Source organism: Phyllosticta citribraziliensis (genome assembly GCF_038025025.1).
Source record: "Phyllosticta citribraziliensis strain CPC 17464 chromosome Unknown J3D65scaffold_2, whole genome shotgun sequence".
Classification (NCBI taxonomy): domain Eukaryota; kingdom Fungi; phylum Ascomycota; class Dothideomycetes; order Botryosphaeriales; family Phyllostictaceae; genus Phyllosticta; species Phyllosticta citribraziliensis.
This window is the reverse complement of record NW_027117339.1, coordinates 826278-847989: the sequence shown is the minus strand read 5'-3', so window position 1 is coordinate 847989 and position 21712 is coordinate 826278. Positions and strand designations below refer to the sequence as shown.

General features: G+C 55.5%; 10 protein-coding genes across 10 annotated transcripts; 6 read left to right on the top strand and 4 right to left on the bottom strand.

Annotated features, from left to right (window-relative positions):
- Nucleotides 1-1353: 1353 nt before the first annotated feature.
- J3D65DRAFT_206651 (PQ loop repeat-domain-containing protein) lies at nt 1354-2812 on the bottom strand. The gene is made up of 4 exons (XM_066794459.1): nt 2542-2812; nt 1787-2470; nt 1541-1737; nt 1354-1451 (listed from the first exon to the last, which is right to left on the bottom strand). Exons 1-3 carry the CDS (start codon nt 2629-2631, stop codon nt 1594-1596), a joined length of 918 nt encoding a protein of 305 aa, XP_066658519.1. The 5' UTR covers nt 2632-2812; the 3' UTR covers nt 1354-1451; nt 1541-1593.
- Nucleotides 2813-2877: 65 nt separating this feature from the next.
- J3D65DRAFT_613038 (uncharacterized protein) lies at nt 2878-4560 on the top strand. Its single transcript, XM_066799077.1, has one exon. It carries the CDS (start codon nt 3263-3265, stop codon nt 4160-4162), a length of 900 nt encoding a protein of 299 aa, XP_066658518.1. The 5' UTR covers nt 2878-3262; the 3' UTR covers nt 4163-4560.
- Nucleotides 4561-4622: 62 nt separating this feature from the next.
- Nucleotides 4623-6463, top strand: J3D65DRAFT_206535 (uncharacterized protein). Its single transcript, XM_066794457.1, has 2 exons — nt 4623-5529; nt 5673-6463. Exons 1-2 carry the CDS (start codon nt 5083-5085, stop codon nt 6309-6311), a joined length of 1086 nt encoding a protein of 361 aa, XP_066658517.1. The 5' UTR covers nt 4623-5082; the 3' UTR covers nt 6312-6463.
- A 1128-nt stretch (nt 6464-7591) lies between these two features.
- Nucleotides 7592-8799, bottom strand: J3D65DRAFT_664631 (putative nuclear pore complex protein; the record flags this gene model as incomplete). Its single annotated transcript, XM_066802755.1, has 3 exons — nt 7592-7958; nt 8013-8470; nt 8533-8799. 3 exons carry the CDS (start codon nt 8797-8799, stop codon nt 7592-7594), a joined length of 1092 nt encoding a protein of 363 aa, XP_066658516.1.
- An 863-nt stretch (nt 8800-9662) lies between these two features.
- On the top strand, nt 9663-10472 carry J3D65DRAFT_206498 (uncharacterized protein). Its single transcript, XM_066794454.1, has 2 exons — nt 9663-9850; nt 9922-10472. Exons 1-2 carry the CDS (start codon nt 9839-9841, stop codon nt 10294-10296), a joined length of 387 nt encoding a protein of 128 aa, XP_066658515.1. The 5' UTR covers nt 9663-9838; the 3' UTR covers nt 10297-10472.
- Nucleotides 10473-10665: 193 nt separating this feature from the next.
- Nucleotides 10666-11528, bottom strand: J3D65DRAFT_206524 (uncharacterized protein). The gene has a single exon (XM_066794456.1). It carries the CDS (start codon nt 11329-11331, stop codon nt 10705-10707), a length of 627 nt encoding a protein of 208 aa, XP_066658514.1. The 5' UTR covers nt 11332-11528; the 3' UTR covers nt 10666-10704.
- Nucleotides 11529-12399: 871 nt separating this feature from the next.
- Nucleotides 12400-14014, bottom strand: J3D65DRAFT_206504 (WD40-repeat-containing domain protein). Its single transcript, XM_066794455.1, has 2 exons — nt 13736-14014; nt 12400-13685 (listed from the first exon to the last, which is right to left on the bottom strand). Exons 1-2 carry the CDS (start codon nt 13939-13941, stop codon nt 12542-12544), a joined length of 1350 nt encoding a protein of 449 aa, XP_066658513.1. The 5' UTR covers nt 13942-14014; the 3' UTR covers nt 12400-12541.
- Nucleotides 14015-14140: 126 nt separating this feature from the next.
- Nucleotides 14141-16937, top strand: J3D65DRAFT_206477 (DNA replication licensing factor MCM7). The gene is made up of 4 exons (XM_066794453.1): nt 14141-14288; nt 14339-14580; nt 14632-16689; nt 16755-16937. The coding sequence occupies exons 1-4, from the start codon at nt 14240-14242 to the stop codon at nt 16830-16832; spliced, it is 2427 nt and encodes an 808-aa protein (XP_066658512.1). The 5' UTR covers nt 14141-14239; the 3' UTR covers nt 16833-16937.
- Nucleotides 16938-18010: 1073 nt separating this feature from the next.
- Nucleotides 18011-19535, top strand: J3D65DRAFT_565471 (uncharacterized protein). The gene is made up of 3 exons (XM_066797597.1): nt 18011-18095; nt 18156-18641; nt 18736-19535. Exons 1-3 carry the CDS (start codon nt 18065-18067, stop codon nt 19128-19130), a joined length of 912 nt encoding a protein of 303 aa, XP_066658511.1. The 5' UTR covers nt 18011-18064; the 3' UTR covers nt 19131-19535.
- Nucleotides 19536-19543: 8 nt separating this feature from the next.
- Nucleotides 19544-20834, top strand: J3D65DRAFT_690000 (uncharacterized protein). Its single transcript, XM_066803902.1, has one exon. The coding sequence runs from the start codon at nt 19689-19691 to the stop codon at nt 20760-20762; it is 1074 nt and encodes a 357-aa protein (XP_066658510.1). The 5' UTR covers nt 19544-19688; the 3' UTR covers nt 20763-20834.
- Nucleotides 20835-21712: the final 878 nt, after the last annotated feature.

The window sequence follows — 21712 nt, the reverse complement described above, 5'->3', positions numbered from 1 at the left end:
GTTTATACATAGAAACAAGTTGCGCCTCCGGAGTATTAACTCGCCAAGTACCGACCTACCGACCTGCAGCACACATGTTCTGGCGCATGCAGGCCCGCCTTTTGCAGAGGAGACGCAGAAGTCGCGACCGTTCGATCGGACACGTCGAGCGCGCCCGGCATGCATATGCATAAAGGGGAAGGGCGCCTCGCCGCGTGTCAGTAGAGTGCTGCACAAGCAGCGGGGCGGACTGGTTGGCTGGGAAGCTGGTCGGTTGGGGGTGGCTGCAGTGATCTGCAAGAGCCAAACTCGAGGATCGAAACGGTCGGTCGAAACATGGACAATGTTTGACCTGCATGCATGGAAGTCAAGGAGAAAGAGAAATGAGGGCAGAGATGCCACGAAACGGCGAGAAATTGCATGGCGCAGTGGGGGTTTGAGTGAGTTGAGCTTGTTCCTGAGAGGCCGAGCTCAGCTAGCTGGGATGGCGGCGCCGGGTATAGCCTCGCGGACGTCGTGTCATGGGTGACGGCGATAGACAACGGTCGGGATGGAAAGCTTAAGCTGCAGATGCTGCTGCTCTACGCACTGCTCTTCTCCTTCACTTTTCTGCGAACATTGCACTGCGCCTGGATCTGCAGCAGCGCGTTTCTTGCTAACAGCTGCGATGCAGCGGCGCGTCGCTCCTTCAATCTCGCCACCAACTGGGTGACCTGCGCGACTGGCAATGATTCGCCCTCGCGTCCGCATCCCCGTCACTGGACTACAACTCGCCTTGCCTGTCTCCGCGCCATGACTGTGTCGTCGCGATTTGACCAGAGAGCCATTGTTGCATGACGTGCCGCACGAGCGCGACGAGTTGCTCGATGCCGTGACGTGTGACCTCAGCATCGAATACCTGACTCGTCCGACCCTCGTGTTGTCTGACTTGCGACGGTGCACCAAGAGCGGCGGCGCGGCGCACTTGGTTGTCAGCGACTCGTGCTTCAAAACCAAGGCGGTGAGGCACTGGTTCCGCGAGAGCGATGAAGAGAGGCTAAACATGGCGGCCAGTGAGTCAAGCCAACTGCCTCGTGCGCGCCGTGTTGGTGTTGATGGAGACTGAGTCTGTGAACGAAGGACTTTGAGACAGGGCGACGCCGATGGTTGCCGCTCCAGCCGAGACGCGCCTTGACCATGATTTGAGGACTTTGTCGGTTAGCTGGCACGAGACTTGGGACCATGTGCCGGCTCTTGCTCGTTCGAGACCCGGAACAGACTAGCCAGAAATCCACGCAGTCGTTTTGCGGCGGGGGAACATTCTTTTCATGGCAGCAGAGTTCCGGAATTCGGGATACTGATTAGCATTGATCCCCACGAGGCTTGGTTGAGACGACACTAGAATAGGAACAGAACGATGATCAACAGGTTGCCAAGAACAGTGTACAGGATTAACAGGTCGTATCACTTTACAGTATTCATAACATTCCAGCCTTCGTTTGCCATTAACACGAGCCATTGACGCGCACCGCCGACCGGGTATCATGCCATGTGTGCGGGCGTTGCCGCTCCGCCGTCTTACCTTGTCGAGTCTAGTAAAGATTCCCTTTTGTACAGGGCGAAGAAATTCTTTGTTTACACGGCAGCCGACTTTGACTTGTCGCCATAGATGCGGAACTGGAAGAAGATGGCGACATCTTCGACCATGGTTCCAAGCGATCCAATGAGCCATGGCAGGTTTTTCAAAAAGTATTCCTTTTCGACCGAGTGAAAGAGAATCTGTGGCGGTCAGCGAGATAAAGAGGGCGCACCGACGAACAAGCCTTACACCCATGCCATAGGTCAAGTTGCCCAACAAAGAGAGCAGGAAGAAGAGGAGCGACAAGCCCTCGCAAGACTTTTCGCGCCAATTCTTGTAAATCTGGGGCAGTCTGGCGCCGAGGTAGCAGACGGCGCTGATGTAGCCGAGAATTTGAGCACCAAGGGCCATTTCGCCGCTGCTAGCGTCCTGGTCTAGCGGAACTGGCCTCCAGACGCCCGTGGCCCAGGCCACGGCCCAACCAGCAGCTCCCGCGAGGCAAATGGCCAAGATGCTGAGCGTGTTCTTCTTCCACTCGGAGGCGGCGGGTTCGTCGTGGTCCGAGGGGCCATCAGGGCGGTCCAGGCCGTCGCGGTGCCTTCGGGAGGCCGTGCTGGAGCGGCGACGAGAGCCGGGAAGGCCGAGGTTTTCGCTGTCACGGCGGCCGAGCAGCGGCTGCTGTGCGGGCTCGACAGCGGCCTCGGAGTGCTTGGACTGGCGGCGGGCGTTGCGAAAGTTGTAGTAGACGCATTGCGAGATGAGAATCAGGTCGGCAAAGCAAAAGTAGATGGCGAGGGCGATGACGGTAGGGACGAGCTGGGCCCAGAGGGCGCCGGCGAGGTTGGTGATGTCGCCAATGAACCAGACGGCGAGGAAGGTCAGCGAGATGCCGTCGGCAGAGGCTTGTTTATAGTTTTCGACAAGCTGCGGGACCTGTGTGGTCGAGTGTCAGAGGTCGCAGTAGACGGGCGATCAGCTGCCGAGATGGGCATGGGGTTACGTACCAGCAGAAATATCCAGGCAGCCAAAGAGATGGAGCCGGTGATGCCGCTCAGAGCCTCTGAGAGGGTGAGAGGGACCTGGAGGGCAGACATGGCGTCGTCGCGGGTCCAGCAAGGCAGCGAGGGCTTGAGCAGCACGCGATGCGATGCGAAGCACACGAGTAGCGGATGAAAAGCTGCAGCGAGTAAAGAGGATAGAATTTGCAATGACGTGCGGCGCAGAACGGGACGGGAGACTTGGTCCGATGCAACAGTGAGCCTTGGCCGGGGCGCTTGGCGGACAGCCCACCCAGGCAGGCAGGCAGGCAGGCTATCTTTAACACGCACTGCACAAGCCAGGCCAGGCATAGCATAGCATAGCATAGCGCTGCATGGCGTCGCATCCGAGCGACTGCCGCTGTCATCTGAAAGTCTTCTTCCCTTCGACCATCTTCTGCTCTGCTCTTCTCTTCTCTTCTCTTCTCTTGTTCTCACCACCTCGCTCGTTCCAGCTTCCCGCTCTCCCGTCAGAGCTTGTCCGCTCGCTACCTTTACCTTACTGTCTCGCCCTCCCGTACATCGCTGCTCCCTGCCACCCGTGTGCCGCGGAATCAGGGCTCCCGTCTTGCGCCTCCAGCAGCCACAATCCCACAAGTCCCTTTCTCCAATACAAAGCAACCTCCCTGTCTGCTCTCGTCCTCCTCCTCCTCTCGCTCTCCCCGCTCCATCTCTCAACACCGTCACCATGAAGAGCCTTTCGTCCCTCTTCCTGGCCCTCTTTTTCCTCTTCGCCGTCGTTTCGGCCAACTATCCTTACCCTGTCGACGGCGAGGAGGACCTTCCAGCACAGGAAATGCCCATCATCCGTCGCCAAAACTCGCCCTCGACCCCTCAGGCTTCCTCGGCCACGGCTGCCACCACCACCGCAACATCACCATCTTCGACCTCGCAGCAGCCCACGTCGTCGACATCTGCTCGCCCGACTACTACCACCCAGCAAACCTCCCAAGCCCCGACCACCACCACCACCCAGCAAAACACCGCGGCCACAACCACCACGGAAAATGCCGCACCTACCACTACGGCCCAGACTAGTGAAGGCCAGACCACCCAAAACACTTCGGGCCAGTCCGCCTCGGGTTCCCAAACGTCGTCAACACGCACTTCCACTTCCAACACTTCCAGGACTACCGTCACCTCGGCCTTGGTTGCAAGCACCACTGCGCCATACACCACCACTGTCGTCACGGTAACCAACGGCGTGACCACGAGCATGGTGAGCACGGGCAGCCGTGTCCAAGTGACGACCACCGGCTTCGCCACGTACACGCAGACCCCGAGCTTGAACAATGGCGAAAGCTCTGGCAGCTCCGGCATGAGCAGCAACACCAAGAAGATTATCGCCGGTGTCGTTGGTGGCATTGGTGGTGCCATCGTCGTCGGTGGCCTTGCCGTCGTTGCGTGGAGAATCTGGGGCCGCAAGAAGAACGTTCCCGAGGAAGACGACGATCTCGTCGGCGGCAACGCACATCAGCCGCTCAACACCGAGAAGCGCTATAGCCAAGGCGGCAACGACATGTTCTCCCGCAACCTCGAGTCGCACCACACCTCCAACGGACGGGTCAACGCCGCCGCAAACTTTTGAGTTTTCCCGGCATCGTCGTCGTCTTTTTGATCATCACGAGCATCATGATTGCGCCGGAGCGTCGAGCATTTTCGCGGAGTCGGTCGGTGTTTTTGCCTTCTTTATGCGCTCTACTGCAGCGCAACGACTAATAATGCCTTCCTGGCCCTCTGAATGGTCGCTGGTCGGTTTCATTTTACGATTGGTGCATATGATTTGAGCATCTGTGCTTTGGATTGCATGGCTCAATGGGCATTTGGACCCTGCCGCGTTTGAGGTCGGTTTGGATTTCGAATACCCTTTTCTTGTCTCTTTGGACTGGCTTGGCCAGGAGGATCTTTGTTCAGTCGTCAGGACAAAATTGGAGCATGGGATTCCACTACAGCATCAGAATTTGTATATTTCTACTGTATAAACCCCGTCAGCCCCAACGTTGAAACTACGTGCCGCGCCTAGCTCGTCCTGTCCTTTTACGCATCACATTTGTCTCATTCGCGCGGTTCAAGGCGAAGCAGGACAATGCTCGCGCGGCTGAGCAGCCAAAAGTCTGTTTCAGCCGCGTCCCGCACAGCGTCTGCGACGCCTCGATCAACCGCCCTACTTCTTGCACGCTCGAGCATCGACAAACTCCATCTCACCTTTCCTGTCAGCAGCAGTCGACACCGTTGCTTTCTCTCGTTCCTCTCACCAACGGGTAAGCGTGTAAACTGTCCACATCGAAGTGCCGACCGGCCTGACCCAACGAGCCATCCTAGCGCTCCCGCCCAACCTTGTTTCGCTGAAGCTTGACCCCGGACCTGCAGGACCCTGCTTCTCTCATCGTACCAGTACATCGGGGCGAAAAAGCAAACCGACACTTCGCCTGCATTAAGCTATTCGGGCACAGGAAGGAATCACAGTATCATGAGAAGTAGTCGACAGGACTGAGATGAACCAGCAACATGCGGCCCCCTGAATCTCTGCCGTCTCTGTTACTCTTGCTACTAGCAACAATTCCGTCGCCGGCATGCGTCGCCGCTACAGGCAGCAGCAACAACAACATCAAAGACCTAGTTGACGCCGCCCTGCATCCACTGAATCCACGTACACTGAACCATCTCCTTTGGCCCAGACTGGATGACCCACCAGGAGGGCCGCCTCCTCCTCCAGGCGATGATGATCACCCGCACCCTCCAGGTCCAGGTCCTGGTGAGGATGATCATGGGCCTCCGCCAGGACCGCCACCACCACCTCGTCCTGATGGGCCTCCCGATCCTGCCATTCTCGATGCCGTAGTTGGTAATCAGAACTTGCAGAGCTTCACCGAGGCGTTGGGAGGCATCGCCGCGGGGCCGATTACGGAGAGTAATGATGCGCAGAGGCGGTACAAGGCGGATGGAAATACTTTCGTAAGTTGATTCTCTTCTGATCTTTTCATCTTGTGTGGAAGTATCGGATGTTCTATCTCGATGTCCGTTTCGTTCACTTACCCAATAACGACCTGACAACGAACTCCCTTTTTACAAAACTAAGGTAACTAACCGCAAAACAGCCAACCTTCATCGAAGCCGCCGAGCGCACCTGCGAAGTACAAGCCAACGACTGCACCACCAAAGCCAACAGCAACCCACAGCCCGACCCGCAAAGCAACCAAAACGCCAACACCAACGACGCCAACAATCCCAACAACAACAACAACCGGACTGGAACCCAGACCCAACCCAAACCCCCCGGCGACGACCCGCAAAAGGTCGAACTGACAATCGACAAGTGCGAAGCGCAGCGCACGCGCTGTCTGTCTTTCCAATCCAAATCCGCCAGCGTCACCGCCTTTCCGGACCAAACCAGCACGACCAGCACCACATCGACCAGCACATCGCTGTCCGCCGCACCGACCGTCAACGCCACGACGACGTCGAGCACCCTGTCGCTCGTGACGAGCAACGGCGCAACCATGACGGTCGCCGGTGTGCCTCCGCCTCCGCCTCCGCCGCCTCCCGATGGCAACAGACCTCCGCCGCCGCCTGCGCCGCCGTTGCCGATGCCAGGGCAGCAGCCACCGGGACCGCCGGGGATGGGAATGATGCCGTTGCCGCCGCCGCCGCCTGGTGCGGGGCCTACGGGCACGCAGCTGATTAATTTGGGGCCGGATCCGCAGTTTCCCATGTTTGACTTGCTGTGTGATGTCTAGCTGGGTGTTAAAACAGGGGATATGGGTCGCGGCACGGCAGAAAGGAGGACGAGGGAAAGGTGTTGGTGGGGTCTGGGGGGATTGAGCGAGGATGGTAAGGGGAGGGCAAGGGAGAGTGTGCGCCGTGTGGAGGAGAGGATGGAGGAGGGCGGAGGTGTTCAACGGCGATAAACGAGCATGGCCAGCGGACGTGAGGCCAAAGAAAAGAGAAGGGGACGCATCTTCCTCCGATTTACGTAGCAAAACCAAACAACAACAACAACCGTAGACGCACGCAACCGCCCTCCACGAACTTTCCAAGTGTCAAAGCCACACACCCAATTCACGCACCCCACTATTCCGCGTGGCATGTACCAACGGCAGAAACGACGCAAAAAGAAACAAAAAGCCAAAAAGAGGCAAAAGAGAACGGCGAGGATTGAACCGATGCACTGTTTGCCTGGCCAGCCGAGTACATGGATTACCAGGAACACCAGAATATAATCCACGAGAACCACAGCAACCATCACACCAAAGGCCCAACCCCCTTGTATCCCCTAAGTTCTCTTGGAGAAGCGGCCACTCTTTCGACACATATACTGATAGTTTGGCTTTTCTGAAGCGGTTAGCTTGAGATACCGCCCGTAGCGCTTGTAGGTGATGGTAGATGCGGTAGTGTCGTTGGTCGACGTGCTTCATCTTCTTTTCCATGTGTCATGTTGTATGTTGTTGACAAGAGCAAGCAGCGATGTCCGTGACGCATTCTAATCTGTCAGGGTGTGGTGGATCAGTGTAGATTACTCGGCAGACAAGTACCTAAATCAGGTAGCGCGTCACTCTTCTCCCATCCTACTGTTGCTGAAACCCAAGCACAAGACGAGTTGTACATGTGCCTAGCCTTGCTTTGGCCTGCAGGCCTCCGCAGTCCGCCCTCCCTACATGGGCACGTTTTTCAGCCAACCCATGATCCATCATGATTCCGCCGCGTCCAACTTTTTTCGATTCCCCCTACGTCAATAAGAAGAAAATTCCAGCATTTGTCCCGTTTCCGTCCGACTGACTCCTCGAACACCGGTAATGCAGCAGCGCGCTGAGAGTATATTCCACACAATCGAAATCCCCAATGGCCCTCCCCACTGCGTGACTCGATCCAACGGGGCGGGCCGCCACTTGCTAGTAGGAGGAGAAAGGGGTTGAAAAAGAAAAAAGAGGTCAGTCCAGAAAAGAGCTCCCTCCCGTCTGGCTGCCTACGTGTAGCTCGGCAAGGCCGTCACGCCTTGGTCGTTCTTCACTTGCGTTGCCTATCTCTTGTTCTTGCCGCCGGCGCGAGGTTTGCATTCATCTGGTTGGACCGGGTGGAGCATGATCTTTTGCGAAATGTTCTGGTTGTTGTGCGCGTAGCCCTTGCTCCAGTCGTACGAGATGGCGTACGCGAAAATGCTCCCGCTGCTGTTGAACGCCGTCGACGTGATGGGGCCGCCGACTTCCGGGTAGCCTTTGAGACGGTGCTTGGCGTCCTTGTCCCAAAAGTGGAAGGTGCCGTCGGATCCAGCGGTGCTGAATGTGCCGTGGACCGGGTGGAACGAAATGTCGTTGACCGAGTAGACCTTGCAGATGTCGCGGGAGGTGCTCTCGGTTACACGGTGGCACTTGAAGGAGAAGTTGGACCTACAGGATGATTAGCAGCGCGTCAATGTGCATCGCATGTTCGGCGAGACTTACGAGGTGTCCTTCTCCTCAACATAGTTGATGGCGCATCTACCCTCGATGCTACCGACGGCAAAACCAGACGCATCCGTGAAGCAACTAACAACACGGGTCTGCCACTTGAGTGGGCTCTGCATCGTCTTGTAGAATTGATTGGGGTTGTCGAGGCTGATAATGTCGATGTAGCGGTCTGCGGTTCCAACAACCAAGAGCTTGTCCCTCACGTCCATGGTGTAGACACGTTCTTGACAAGTGACGGATCCTGCTGGGGTACTGTTGCTCGCCCTCAGGTCCCAGTACTTGATCGTCTTGTCCCAAGAGCCGGTGACGAGAATCGGGGTGCCATTGACATTGGCCATTTTGGCGCATTTGATGGGCTGGTCGTGCGCGGCAACTTGGACAGTCTGGCTCGATCCGAGGTCCAGTCTCTTTGCGGTTTTGTCGCAAGCGGCACCGATTACGCTTGAGCCATCCTGTTGCGCTGTTAGACAAGCACCAAGAGAGATATGTGTATGCGCCAGGACTTGCAACTTACCGGCATCCAGGTACAAGCAAGAGCTGGAGCATCAAATTTCAAGGCGGGACCTGCGACACTCTGACCCTGCGCGTTGATCTGCCAGGTGTAAACACCGCCATCCCAAGAAGAGGCCGCGAGAATGTCTGCTGCTGGGGAAAAGGCGACTTGGCTGATCGAGTCCGAGGGCCCGCCAGTACCAGCGCTGACTTGCACATCCTTGGAGATGTCGCCTTGGGTTGGGTTCGCCGAAGCGGATGCAGTGGATGCTGAACCGAAGAGCGCCATGGTGGTGGGGTGGAATTATGCGGCGAGTTGGTGACGACGATGGACGGGAGCTCGAGGGAAAGAAATTGGCGGGGTCGCGGTCGGTGACGCGACGGTAATAGTGAGGGAACGCGTTGATTCCGAGGTGAGTGGAAGGTCGACTCTCAAACGTGGCCGCGCAGGCCTTTTCAACGCGTCTCGTCGTAGGTAGCGGTAGGCAGAGAGTATGCTGGACGGTACCTTAGGCAGAGCAGGCAGTTGAGTAGGCAAGTCCCGGAGCTTCACGCCAAGACCCGGACGTCCAACGCCGATCACAGCGCGTCGGCGAAACATTGACCCCCTCCGGCGGTAAATTTTGTTACCTAGGTCTGCGCGTCGCTTCGGCCTCGTCCTTTTCTCTCCAACTCCTCGCCCAAAGAATCGCAGTCGAAGCTCACACACAGAGACGCTCTCGCAGTGCTCTCATTCCGACACAATGCTTTGGGAGAAAGTCCCCGGACACCCCTCCTCGTGAGGGACTTCGCGTCAACGCGCCGCCATAAAAGCAACAAAGCGGTCCTTTCGCTGCTCCTCGCCATCCTCCGCGCCTCGCACCGTCTGCACCCGTTTGTCACCTCTCTGGCCGCCAGTGTCCCCAGGTCACTCACTCTGGACGATGATACGAGTCCGAGTGGCGCAAGGCTCTGGTTGACAGTGAGTGTTGGTTGACGGGGAGATGTGGGGATACCGCGGCGGCATCGCAAGGTCGCTGGTTTGCCAGCAGCAGTGTTGGGTACTTTTCGTCGAGTCGACAGACATGCGATTGCCTCTTTCTCTCCGGAGAAGGGGTAACTCGATGGGGCTTATTCTTGGTGCGAGGAGTTCCACCTCTTTTACGGGTCTGCAGGTCGCTGTCACTCAGCTTCGTAGCTGGGTGAGCTCGGTCGAATGAGCCAGATTCAATTCTCGTTTCATGTTCACATGATGATATATACAATAGAGTCAAGCACTGATGCACCACCCACAGACCCTACGTGGTGATGGGTGGGCTTGATGCGAAAACTGTAATTATCTGAACAACATGATCGAGATGGTAGATAGTTTGCCCTTTGCAGCCCCTTCAGCTCAAGTTGGCCACCAAATTAAATCTCTGTTTTTTCACAGAATGCTGTCGTCTTACTCGTCTTTGATCGCCTGCAAGCAGCGACCACGTCCGAGGTCGACGATTCCGCGTATCTACATAGCCGCGCAAGGCACAGACAAACGACAAGGACACCTGCCGTGATTGCTTTTTGCTGGCGGAGACTCCAGTCATCCGTGACCCACAATGACAAGTCACATCCTCTCAACACCAATCTCATCTCCTCATTCTCGCCCTCCCCTGCAGTCAATACTGTTTGCACCCAAGGACACGGGTGTCACCAGAATGGCTGCTGTTTCACCGATACAGGAGACTCCACCGCGACAGACGGAATTATGTCCGTTGCTCTGGCGGTGCGCTTGAACGGGAGCAAGATTGACGATCACACAGGTACGTAACCAAAGAAGGGAATCGGAAGCTATAAATCATGCTCCTTGAAATTGACCCCCAGGATCATGTCCGCGGCCATGACGATGCTATTGGGCACGGAAGTGAACTACCTTGAGCCGCAAGCGCCTAGTGGGTTCAATACTCATTTGCTCCCTTGTCGATGCGGACAACGTGGAACTGTAGGTAGGGGGCCAGGCCTGCCTTGATGTTCTCCCGTGGCAAGAAAGCAAGACGGCCATAAAAAGAGCTTTGGGGACACTTTCAATCAACAACCAGCCGCCTCCTTCCACATTGTTCAAAAAGTTGCGGGACGGCCTGCCGTTGGACACGGGTCGGGGGCGGCTGGTTCGATGCTGCTTTTATCCTTTGGGGGAATGGTGAGTCTTGTCTCCGTTGTGCGATGTCTTTGAACTCTGCTAATTTGAGACCAGGAGAGGAAGCAGAGGCAAGAGCCGAGTCCTAGGAGCTTGTACACGCAATGCTCCAGGATTTCGAGGCCCAACGCAGAGCTGAGGCTGAAGCCAGGCAGGCGCAGGCTCAGATTCAGGCGGAGGCTCAGGAGAATGCGGCACTTCGGGGAGAGGCAGAAAAAGAGGAGGAGGAGGAGGAGGAGGAGGAGGAGAGAGGCTCAAGCTGAAGCTGCCAAAGTAGCTTGAGCCTCCCATGCTGCCGTCCAGCAGCAAACGCCCTCCGACTCCGATGGATGCGACTCCGACGTTCCCAAGGGTCCGAAGACCAGAAGCCACCCAGGAAGCGCTACAAGAACAAAGCGCGACGGAACTTCTACGTCCCGACTCCTGAACCGCCTGCCCTCTCCGCTCCTCGAGTCGAATGTCGACACGTTTCACCCGGAAAACGTCAACTGGCCGTCGACGCATGAGGATGTGGGCTTGTGGCTGGCCACAGTTGCCACAAGCGACTTTCGCCAAGATCCTACTCCCCAAGATCCCCGGGACTCTAGTACGTGGGTGCCTGGGCTCTGGAATCCCACTATAGGGGCAAAGGCGCGTGCTCGTGGTCAGGACGATCCAGAAACTCATCATTGGGAAAGCATCCTGGAAGTCCAAGGACGCCGAATGCTTGCCTATTTGGACAGGACTGAGGCACCTGAGGATATAAAACAGTGCCTGCTCTCTGTCAACCCGTACCTCACCTCCGGATCGGACCTCAACCGCGTCCGAACGCTACCGAAGATGCCTCTCTCAAGGTTGAGCCTGAGGACTCGCTTCCTGAGCAACCGCGTCCGAGCTCCTGGATCCCCCAAAGCCAGGATTTGAAGACTTTCATCAAGGTAGAGCTACCTGGCCTGATCTTTATCCGCTGGGAGGACCTGTCCAATGATATCGCCGCGTCAGAGGACGGCCGGCGATTCAACGTCGCGGCAGTGATCATAGTCACCTCAATGATCTGGGTATCGTCAAACACCACCCCTTCAAAATGAGGTATGCGAAAACTTCAACCAGACGGGAGATTTAGAAACTAATGATTGATTTGAGCAGGTCGACTTGCCACTGCAAAATCACACGCAATCGATTGTCCACGCCCTCCCGACTCCTCCAAGCACGTCCTCCGAAGACCCCGAGCCGATTTCACAGAGTGCACGGAGGCGACAGCCCTCTCGACACCACTGCAGTGGTGTGCGGTCGTCACCAAGGAACTGTTTCAGGAACTCACACTGGAGCTGCCACTCTCAATATCGAGCCTACCGACACGCTCCCAGACTACCCGCGTTCGAAGCTGTTTTTGCGGAGGCCAATTCCGACGCAGAAGTTATAGCCCAGCTCACCAGAGAGTTCGCTGCCAACCTTGGGGACGACGAATATCCACCGGGATACCGCGCGGATCAATTCGGATTCAGGACCGGACGGTGGGATCCTGCTGAGACCTGACAGAAGCCTACTCCTCATAAGAAGATGATCTGTTCGATATTGATATTTATGGACTGGATAACATATGACGCATGTACCTTGATACCCCCTTTAACTCTTTGTTAGATAGAATCAAAAAACTCGTTTCGAAAGTTTGTCCTGTGGCGAAGTGATCTGGTTTGAGCTTACCTTACTTGAGATTGACTGCGAGGAAGGTCCACTTTGGCTCTTCTTTCGAGTCCACCGAGTATTGAAAATGAAGAACTTTTGCTGACGTGAGCTGGAGACGCAGTCACTGCTGTTGTCCCTTGCCATTTCCGAGCTCATCATCACGTCTGGAGTGGCAGCAGAAAAACAGGTGACTGTCAAACGACGTCCAAATTGATCATTCCACATAAGTCATATGCCGCTTGCTCGTAAAGTCCTGATAAATCTCCTCCAAAGCATCCCTCTTCCGTTTGCGAACCGCCTCCTCGTGCTCAGCCTCTTCGCGCTCCTCCTCCTTGACCAATTCATCTTCGATCGTGCGTGGTGCCCAGAAGCGAATGGTACCGTCTGTGTGAGCCGAGTAGAGCTCCACTTCGTGAGGCCTCCACGCCAGAGATTTGGTCTTGTTTTGTAGATTGCGTCCTCGGCTGGAGCCACCGACCGTGCCAGTGCTAATGTGCGGTGTTTTCAGTCGCCTCAGCAACTTACCGTCAAACAGTTGAAAGATGAGAATTTCCTTGTCACTTGGGTAGAAGAGCAATTGCTTCCCCGGTGCCGTGAAGATGTCGGGCGAAATCAATGGCAGCACCTGCGACGCCGACTGGTTTTTGATTGTTGGGCCAAAGTTGACCAGAGTGTTGGCGCCGGTGATCACGTCCCAGACTCGCACTCGCTCGTCGTGTCCTGTGCTCACCAGGTGTCGCCCGTCTTCGCTCCAGACTACCCCGTTTGCAGCTTCGGAGTGAGCGCGTCCGACGTGCCTATGCCGTGCGCCGCTGCCTAGCCCATCTTCGCCGAGAACGCCCAGCGAGTCGTCCATGTCAAGAACTCCCAAACAGCCAGAAGCACGGCGAATATCCCACAGACGTACGGTCCCATCAGTGCCGCTACTCGCCAGAATGTGCTCTTGTTTTGGGCTCCACGCAGTCGACAGCACGGAGCCGGTATGACCGGGGAGGCCATGGATTGCGAAACCAGTCCTCAAGTCTGCCAAACGAACCATTTGCTGATGCGAGGCAATGGCTACAAGTCTCTGGCGTTCGAGTGGAGACATGGAGTGCGAGTATACGACCTGGTCCAGCTCAATTGTAGTCACGGACCGCAGCGGTTCGGTATGGTATAATTTGAGAGAGTGGTCATATGAGGAGGCCAGCACGGCGCCGGGCTCACTGTTGTGCCACGAGACATGGGTGATTCCGAGGCGATGGGCTTTGGAGGTCTTGCGCAGGGTGTCATTTGGGACAAGTCTGGTGCTGCCGGATTCGCAGCGGTCCTCGAGATTCCATAGAGAAATGGAAGAGTCTGCCCCTCCAGAGACAAGGCTTCGGCTGCGGTCAGTCTGGCGCTGAGATCAAGTGCTCTTCCTGCTCACTAGTTCCCCGCATGTCCATCGATTGCGATCGAGTTGACGCCGGCGCTGTGGGCCACTACGTCGTTTTCGGCATCGGAAGCGCGCGAGGTTCCATCGAATTTGATGTTGGTGGACTCGAATGAGTGGAGCAGGCGGGTCGTCTCGAGCCGTTGGAAGGCTTGAGGCGCGAGATCGCCCAGCTCGCGTTGTAGAAGAAGGCTATTCATGCATTGAACGAGGAGCACAGGCGGGACCGAGTCGAGGGAAGAGATGACGCAGTTGCGCAAGTGGGTGTGGAGGGCGGCCGAAATTACGGTGAGCCAGGAAGCAAATTACGCGCTTTTCGCGACGCGACTTGACGCGCCGCGCGTACCCTAGCTCGCTTTGGTGTTCGCTGTTCGTGCGCAAAGAAGCGCTCAAGCCGCAACACCTCCATCCTCTGCCTCCGCGTCGCGACCACAACCACCACAGCAGCCCCACCCGACCTCCCCTGTCCCTTCGCCTTCTCTTCCACACTCAAGGGCCATGGCGCTCCTCACATACAAGAAGGTCGTCGACTATGGCGATCAGCAAGGTGCGTACGCAAACAACCATCAAAACAAACCCGACTGACAGCAACCGCAGCCGCCTTCGAAGATTTCCTCCGCTCCTACAAGTCATCGTCGACCGAGGCGACGGATGCGCTCGAAGACCTGCAGATTGACGGCGAAGACGAGGACTACGACTTTATGGACGATGATGACGGCGAGGGAGCGCAAAGAAGTCGTCGCAACCGCAGCCCCAAGGTCAAATACATGCAAATGCTGCAAGAGGTGGCCAATCGAACCCGCAACAGCATATTGATAGACCTGGACGATTTGGATGAGGTGCGCAAACAATCCACAAGGCTCTGGGCGTCATTCTAATCGTGCTTGCAGTATGAAAAGGGCCTCGGCGAAGACACCCCGGACCTGAAATTGGTGGAGTCTGTGCAGAGAAACGCGAACCGCTACATTGAGATTCTTTCAAAGGCAGTCGACAAGGTCATGCCTGAGCCTACCTCTCAACCTACTTATAAAGACGACGTTCTGGATATTATCATGACGCAGCGTTCCAGGCGTAACGAAAGAATACTGGAAGACGCGGAAGCAGATGGAAACCCCACTGACCCAGAATCCATTTTCCCTCCGGAGCTTACCAGGAGATATACCCTCAACTTCAAGCCTACCACTCCCTCAGGATCAAGCAGCGAACGCGACTCAAAGGCGCTTGCTGTAAGACAAGTTCGGGGCGAGCATCTCGGCAATCTGATTACCGTACGAGGAATTACTACTAGGGTTTCAGACGTCAAGCCATCCATCAAGGTCAACGCCTATTCTTGCGATCGCTGCGGGTTCGAAATCTTCCAGCCAATTTCCGCAAAGCAGTACACGCCTCTTGTCGACTGCCCGTCAAAAGAATGCAAAGACAACAAGTCCAAGGGCCAACTTTTCCTCTCCACTCGCGCATGCAAGTTCCTGCCGTTCCAAGAAGTCAAAATCCAGGAAATGGCAGACCAGGTTCCCGTCGGGCACATCCCCAGACAGCTGACTATTTACTGTCACGGTGCGCTCACGCGGCAAATCAATCCAGGCGACGTGGTTGACATTGCTGGAATCTTCCTCCCGACCCCGTACACTGGCTTCAAAGCGATCAAGGCTGGCTTGCTCACCGACACATATCTTGAGGCTCAACATGTGACTCAGCACAAGAAGGCCTACGACGACATTATCCTGGCTGCTCCCACTCTCCGCCGCATGAATGAGCTGGAGAGATCTGGCCAGCTCTACGAATTCCTTTCCCGATCCATCGCCCCCGAGATTTTTGGTCACTTGGACGTAAAGAAGGCGCTACTGCTGCAGCTCATTGGCGGTGTTACAAAGGAAATGGGTGACGGCATGCGCATCCGCGGCGACATCAACGTTTGTCTGATGGGTGATCCCGGTGTTGCCAAATCTCAGCTTCTCAAGTACATCACTAAGGTCGCTCCTCGTGGCGTCTACACCACTGGCCGTGGTTCGAGTGGTGTTGGTCTGACTGCAGCAGTGATGCGTGACCCGGTCACCGATGAGATGGTCCTCGAAGGCGGAGCTCTTGTTCTTGCCGACAACGGCATGTGCTGCATTGATGAATTTGACAAGATGGACGACTCGGACCGCACTGCAATCCACGAAGTCATGGAGCAACAGACCATTTCAATCAGCAAAGCTGGCATCACCACAACACTTAATGCCCGCACCTCGATTCTGGCAGCCGCCAACCCTCTCTACGGCCGTTACAACCCGCGCATCTCCCCCGTCGAAAACATAAACCTTCCCGCGGCTCTTCTCTCGCGTTTCGATGTCTTGTTCCTGATTTTGGATACGCCATCGCGCGACGCCGACGAAGAACTTGCCCGCCACGTCACGCACGTCCACATCCACAACAAACACCCGGAAACGGCAGACAACGGAAATGGGCCCGTTTTCACGCCTCACGAGGTGCGGCAATGGATTGCTCGCGCACGATCGTACCGGCCCACGGTTCCCAAGGAAGTCAATGACTATTTGGTGGCGGCCTACGTTCGGATGCGGCAGCAACAAGTCAGGGACGAGTCGCAGCGCCGCGCATTCACGCACACTTCGCCTCGTACACTTCTCGGCGTGCTGCGTCTGGCACAAGCACTTGCCCGCCTTCGTTTCGCCGAGCACGTCATTGTCGAAGACGTCGACGAGGCCCTCCGCCTCATTGAAGTCAGCAAGGCTAGCTTGTACGCGGACGACCGTAACAAGGGCACGGACCAGAGTCCCAGCAGCAAGATCTACCACCTCATCCGCGGAATGAAGGAGAGTGGCGCTGCCATGGCAGCCGACGGCTCCGGTGAGCTCGACTTGCGCCGCGTCCGCGAGCGTGTCCTCGCCAAGGGCTTTACCGCGGACCAATTCGAGGAGGCGATTGATGAGTATGCCTTGATTGATGTAAGTTCATCCAATATCTGCTGATCCGTCATTCATTTGTCGAGACAACGACTAACAAGAAGTAGGTCTGGCAAACGGCTGGCGAAGGCACGAGGCTTGTCTTCATTGAGGCTGAGGATCAAGATATGGACGAAGATTTCTAAATCTTTTTCGGCTTCTCCGATCGACGTTTGGATTGACAAGCTGCGTGTATGTCTAATGATACACGTCATTGCACGCACAGCTGATGAGAAGCCTAGCCATTGGTGAGAAGACACGCCTTGGAGAGGAAAAGATATCACCCGGCGGGGCAGAAAAAAGAAGGGAGGCGGAAGGGTGCTGGCGTTTTGGCGTAGCGAGGGGGCTGTGATGCGATGCCTTCTTCCTTTGGTTCACCGGCCGCGGTGTTGAGTTGTTATGAGAAGCAAACCATCAACGATTGTAAGACACCGGACGGCCGCGATGACAGGCGAGGCTCTCGCTCATCGCGAGAAGAAAGCGTTGTTTATCAATTTTGGTTCTTTTTCCTTGGATCGATCACACACATTATACCAAGTTGTCTGTTCCACGAGACTGAGACCTGTTGTCCAAAAAGATTGCAGTGACCTATACTGAGTCGACTTGCTGGATGAATGATTTTGTATCGGCAATGATCCTCTACTGACAACTATCCCTCGTAGATCTAAATGCTAAACTCAGATTGCAACCAATTCAACATGACGGCTTCTTGCTGCTGCAATGCCAAAGTGTCCGAATCCAAGGTGTAGTCTGATATCGTACATCCTCCATCAAAGACTCGCTGACTAGAAGAATAGGACATGGTGCCTGCCTGCCGTGGCATTCGCATCGACATAAAGCGGGGCAGTGGGCCCATCAGGCTGACTGAAAGCTGTACAAACCGTATCACAACCCTGCGGTACACCGGAGATCGTCTCGCCGGTCGAAGTTCCCCATACTTGATACTTCTGCTTTTTCTGAAGTGTAGGGGGCAGAACAGTCCAGCTGAAGTGCAGATAACCACAGCCTTGGCTTCTCTTCACCCAAATTTCCAAACGGGTATTGCTTTTGATTGGAAGGCTGCCGAAAAATGGGTCGTCTGTGTACCCCAAGGCTGGTTTGAGACCAGTGAGTTGCACCGCATTTTATTCACCTCCATGTTTCGCCGCAGCCGTGGTCTTGGCTTTTCTTGCAAACCCCAAGATGCGATTTTTTGCTTCTAGCTGCGTGGCTGCTTATCCTGACATCATTTAGGGCTTCTGAAAGCAGATGACTGGGGATGTGTCGGACGCTTTGGACATTATTTAAATGTAAGTTAAAATGGAGATACGGCCAAAGAACAGAAAAATTGCCCAACTCAGTTGCCAAACACTTTTCCAATCGAACCTCCCAGTCAAGCATGGCGAAAGTCGCTCTCATCACCGGTGGAGGTTTGTTCAGTCCTCCTCTACTAGGACATACATCTTGCTCACACTTGTAAATCTAACCAGCCAGCGGAATTGGCCTCGCCGTCGCTACTCTCCTCTCCGAACGCACCACACCACCCTGGCATATCCACATCGTCGACATGAACCCATCAGCCGGCGCTGCAGCCGCAGCTTCCCTGCCATGCGCAAAATTCCACCATGCCGACGTCTCAGACTACAGCGCACTGTCCATAGTGTTTGCCGCCATCTTCGCTTCTGAGGGGCGTCTTGACTTCGTCTTCGGCAACGCAGGCATCGTCGAGCGCCTCAACTTCATAGATGCGGCCACGAAGCAAATGGATGCTGAGGGAGAAGGAGATGCACCGCCCCCTTCCTTTCCCGAAGGCGCTATGAAAGTGCTGGACGTTAATTTGAAGAGCGTCTTGTATACCGTCTTTCTGGCAGCCCACTATATGATTAGGAAGCAAGAGGGTGGTGACTTGGTGCTCACGAGTAGTGCTGCTGGCATTTATCCTAGCGCTTTGGCGCCAGTGTATACGTCTGCGAAGCGTAAGTCGAGTCTGTCTTTGACCCCTTGAAGAACCCCCTGAGAGAGCACAACTCTGCTACTCAAAAATCTCGCTAGAACACGATTCTTTGCTAGATGGCGTCCTCGGTCTCGCGCGCTCCATCGCACCCCGTCTGCACGCCTCCCACAACATCCGCGTCAACGCAATGTGCCCTGGCGTGGTACCGACATCGCTCCTCTCAGCCAAAGAATGGGACCAGGTTGACATCAGACCCGAGACGTGGACGCCCGTCTCGTGCGTCGCCAACGCCGTGCTTCGGATTGTCGACTGCGGCACCGACCTGGAAAGGCCAGTTGTCGATTCGATTGGGAAGGAAGTCAAGGTGGGCGAGATGTTCGGGAGGGCGGTCGAATGCAGCGGCGAGAGGTGGTATTGGAGAGACCCGCTCCCTTTTTGTGATGAGCGGATGGAGTTGGCTCTTGGAGCTGATGCGCAGAAGATGTTATGGAGTGAAAAGCGTCTTGAGTAGGGCGTGAAACTGCCTGAAAGGTCTTTGGCCAGGAACTGCTCGACCACTCGAATCTGCTCCATACGTCGCTGGTCTACAAACACTTCCGTTTGCTTGTCTTTTGAGTGTTTTTGAACTGCACCAAAGTGCTTTGTTTTGGTCTGTTCTAGACCAATCAAAGGAACTTGAGTTTGGCCGCAGAAGGGCCGTGTGTTCATTTGCATCTCGGATCCTAGTTCAGCTCCTCTGGCTTTGCAGGTCTGTCTGCACCTCAGATATTTTGATGGTTGGCGATCAGCAAAGAAACGAGGCTTGAGGACCTTGGACTTTTCCCCTGATCAACTCTTGGTTGGTGAAATGCTTGTGGCTTCGAGACAGGACACGATCGCGCTATGAAGTACACGTCAAAGCGGCACAGTGAAGAGCTACCGCTGCCACCACAACTGTCATTGATCTACGCCATCTCGAATTGGCGAAGCAATTGCCAATATTGGAATGGACCCAGTTGGCCCCACCTACTCGCAGACGCTTTAAACAAGCGCCTGGCCCCTTTCCCGTCTTCCTCCCCACGAGCTCACCATGTCAGGGACGATTCTTCTCACGGGAGCCACAGGGTTTGTCGGCTTCGCAATCCTACTCAAAGCCCTCAAAACCGGCCACCATGTCCGCATCATAGTGTACAGCGAAAACGAAGCGGAACGGCTACGGACCTCGTCAGCCCTCTTCTCTCTCAACAAGTCGTCGCAATTCTCTTTCTGTGTGGTTCCGGATCCACAAGCTCCCGGTGCTCTTGATGCGGCGGCCACGGGTGCTGAGTACATCATACACGTCGCGTCACCGCTGCCATTCCAGCCGATAGAACCAGAGCAGCTGTACGACGCCGTCGTAAAGCCAGCCGTCAACTTCACGCTCAACATACTCTCCGCTGCCAAAAACAGCGGCTCCGTCAAGCGCGTCGTCTGCACCTCATCGGCCGCCGCCTTCGTGTCGCCCAGCGAACTTCTCGGAGCGGATCAAGAAACGACATTGAACAAGACAGAAGAAGACGCCAACGACGACGTCTATGCCGATCTGGGGCAACCAATTCCGGATGTCATGACGGCCTACGTGGGCAGCAAGACGGCGGCATTCCAGAGGAGCAAGCGGTGGATGGAGGAGCATGGCGGCGCTGAATGTCTCGAATTCGACCTGGTGAATGTGGCGCCTACGTATGTCTTTGGGCGGCACGAGGCAGCGACAAGTGTCGAAGACTTGCTAAGCAAAAGCAACGCGCTGGTTCTTGGAATGGTCGTGCCCAAGAAGCGCATGGGTGCGGCGCCACTGCTCTCCGATGCTGAGATCTCATCCGGCGTGCACGTCGACGATGTGGTAGACTGCCATCTCATGGCGCTGGATCGGACCAAGATTCCCGGCGGCGAGACATTTTTGCTGAGCATGGATCCGGTCTGGAATGATGTTCCGATGTGGACGAGAAGGCTTTTCCCGAAAGAGGTTGACGAGGGATTACTCACGTGCCACGGGCAGTGCAAGACGAAGAAAGTGAGGTTTTTGCCTAACAAGGCGCGGAGAGCCTTTGGGATCGAGTTCAAGGGGATGGATTCCGTTGTCCGAGATGTCGTTGGCCAGTATCTGGAGCTGATTGAGAGATCGTAGATTCTACCTGTCTCAGCTCGTCAACGGGTTGTAAAGGCTCTCGGACGTCCGTCTCCGACATAGATTGGAAGAAGGAGCTAAAGTTCGTGCTGATCGATGGATAGAATGGGATGGCGAGTAATCGTGTCCGCGCACTCGTGCCGTCATTCTGCGTACGAATCCAGTTCCCTGGTCTCGGACATTGTCGCCAAAGTCAGCGAAGCAGCGCGTCGCAACACACCCCAAAAAAACGTCCTAACGGCTCGTATTTTACGAGATTGGACCCTGTTGCCTGAGGCTCCGCCGTTCCAAAACCGGGGTCCGAACTGGCCAAAGATTTGACTTTTCAACGGCGTCATTGAACCTTATGCGGAGAATTTATTTTAATCACACCTTGCAATCGGCCCTCATAGTTTCAGCGTCCGACAGACTTCTATTTTTGTGGCTTCTGTTTGTTACAAGATGGATGCTCCTTGTTTGATGTTCGCGTAGCAACGCTGCCAGGACTGGAAACCGACTATTTCGAGTATCAGCACATTGTGGCGAAGATTGGAGCGATTGACAGGTGACGAAGGAGTGAGGACGCAAGACTGCTACGCCTGCTTCAGCTGCCAAGCCATCTGTGGGAGTGGCAGCTGATTCAACAGCCGGACTGCGCGAAGTCGCAATGGCCTGAGCAGTGGACTAAGTCTTGTTGTCCAATATGCTGCACACCGGCAACGGCGAGCTATGGCGTTGCATCAAACTCCGACGATAAGTAGCTCACGGTAGGATAGTGTTTCCAAGGACACCCATCATTGATACAGTCACTGTGCGTACAGATAACTCCGTCTCATCATCCAGACAAAAAGGTCAAAAGTACGGGTCGAATTGATCATTATCGTTAAGGATTGACCAAATGGCGAAACTTGATAGCAGAAACCAACCATGTTCCTCAACCCTCCAGACGTTGGTGCCAGGTGTTTTCCTGG

What these genes read in the sequence shown, in the direction of transcription:
- J3D65DRAFT_206651 (XM_066794459.1), bottom strand. Translation starts at nt 2,631, where the DNA reads ATGTCTGCCCTCCAGGTCCCTCTCACCCTCTCAGAGGCTCTGAGCGGC. An exon ending in CTGCCTGGATATTTCTGCTG is followed by an intron (nt 2,471 to 2,541) that starts GTACGTAACCCC and finishes TCGACCACACAG; the next exon opens with GTCCCGCAGCTTGTCGAAAA. An exon ending in ACTTGACCTATGGCATGGGT is followed by an intron (nt 1,738 to 1,786) that starts GTAAGGCTTGTT and finishes TGACCGCCACAG; the next exon opens with ATTCTCTTTCACTCGGTCGA.
- J3D65DRAFT_613038 (XM_066799077.1), top strand. Translation starts at nt 3,263, where the DNA reads ATGAAGAGCCTTTCGTCCCTCTTCCTGGCCCTCTTTTTCCTCTTCGCC.
- J3D65DRAFT_206535 (XM_066794457.1), top strand. Translation starts at nt 5,083, where the DNA reads ATGCGGCCCCCTGAATCTCTGCCGTCTCTGTTACTCTTGCTACTAGCA. An exon ending in AGGCGGATGGAAATACTTTC is followed by an intron (nt 5,530 to 5,672) that starts GTAAGTTGATTC and finishes ACCGCAAAACAG; the next exon opens with CCAACCTTCATCGAAGCCGC.
- J3D65DRAFT_206524 (XM_066794456.1), bottom strand. Translation starts at nt 11,331, where the DNA reads ATGATGAGTTTCTGGATCGTCCTGACCACGAGCACGCGCCTTTGCCCC.
- J3D65DRAFT_206504 (XM_066794455.1), bottom strand. Translation starts at nt 13,941, where the DNA reads ATGAATAGCCTTCTTCTACAACGCGAGCTGGGCGATCTCGCGCCTCAA. An exon ending in GATGGACATGCGGGGAACTA is followed by an intron (nt 13,686 to 13,735) that starts GTGAGCAGGAAG and finishes CCGCAGCCGAAG; the next exon opens with CCTTGTCTCTGGAGGGGCAG.
- J3D65DRAFT_206477 (XM_066794453.1), top strand. Translation starts at nt 14,240, where the DNA reads ATGGCGCTCCTCACATACAAGAAGGTCGTCGACTATGGCGATCAGCAA. An exon ending in CGACTATGGCGATCAGCAAG is followed by an intron (nt 14,289 to 14,338) that starts GTGCGTACGCAA and finishes CAGCAACCGCAG; the next exon opens with CCGCCTTCGAAGATTTCCTC. An exon ending in ATGAGTATGCCTTGATTGAT is followed by an intron (nt 16,690 to 16,754) that starts GTAAGTTCATCC and finishes AACAAGAAGTAG; the next exon opens with GTCTGGCAAACGGCTGGCGA.
- J3D65DRAFT_565471 (XM_066797597.1), top strand. Translation starts at nt 18,065, where the DNA reads ATGGCGAAAGTCGCTCTCATCACCGGTGGAG. An exon ending in CGCTCTCATCACCGGTGGAG is followed by an intron (nt 18,096 to 18,155) that starts GTTTGTTCAGTC and finishes AAATCTAACCAG; the next exon opens with CCAGCGGAATTGGCCTCGCC. An exon ending in AGTGTATACGTCTGCGAAGC is followed by an intron (nt 18,642 to 18,735) that starts GTAAGTCGAGTC and finishes ATTCTTTGCTAG; the next exon opens with ATGGCGTCCTCGGTCTCGCG.
- J3D65DRAFT_690000 (XM_066803902.1), top strand. Translation starts at nt 19,689, where the DNA reads ATGTCAGGGACGATTCTTCTCACGGGAGCCACAGGGTTTGTCGGCTTC.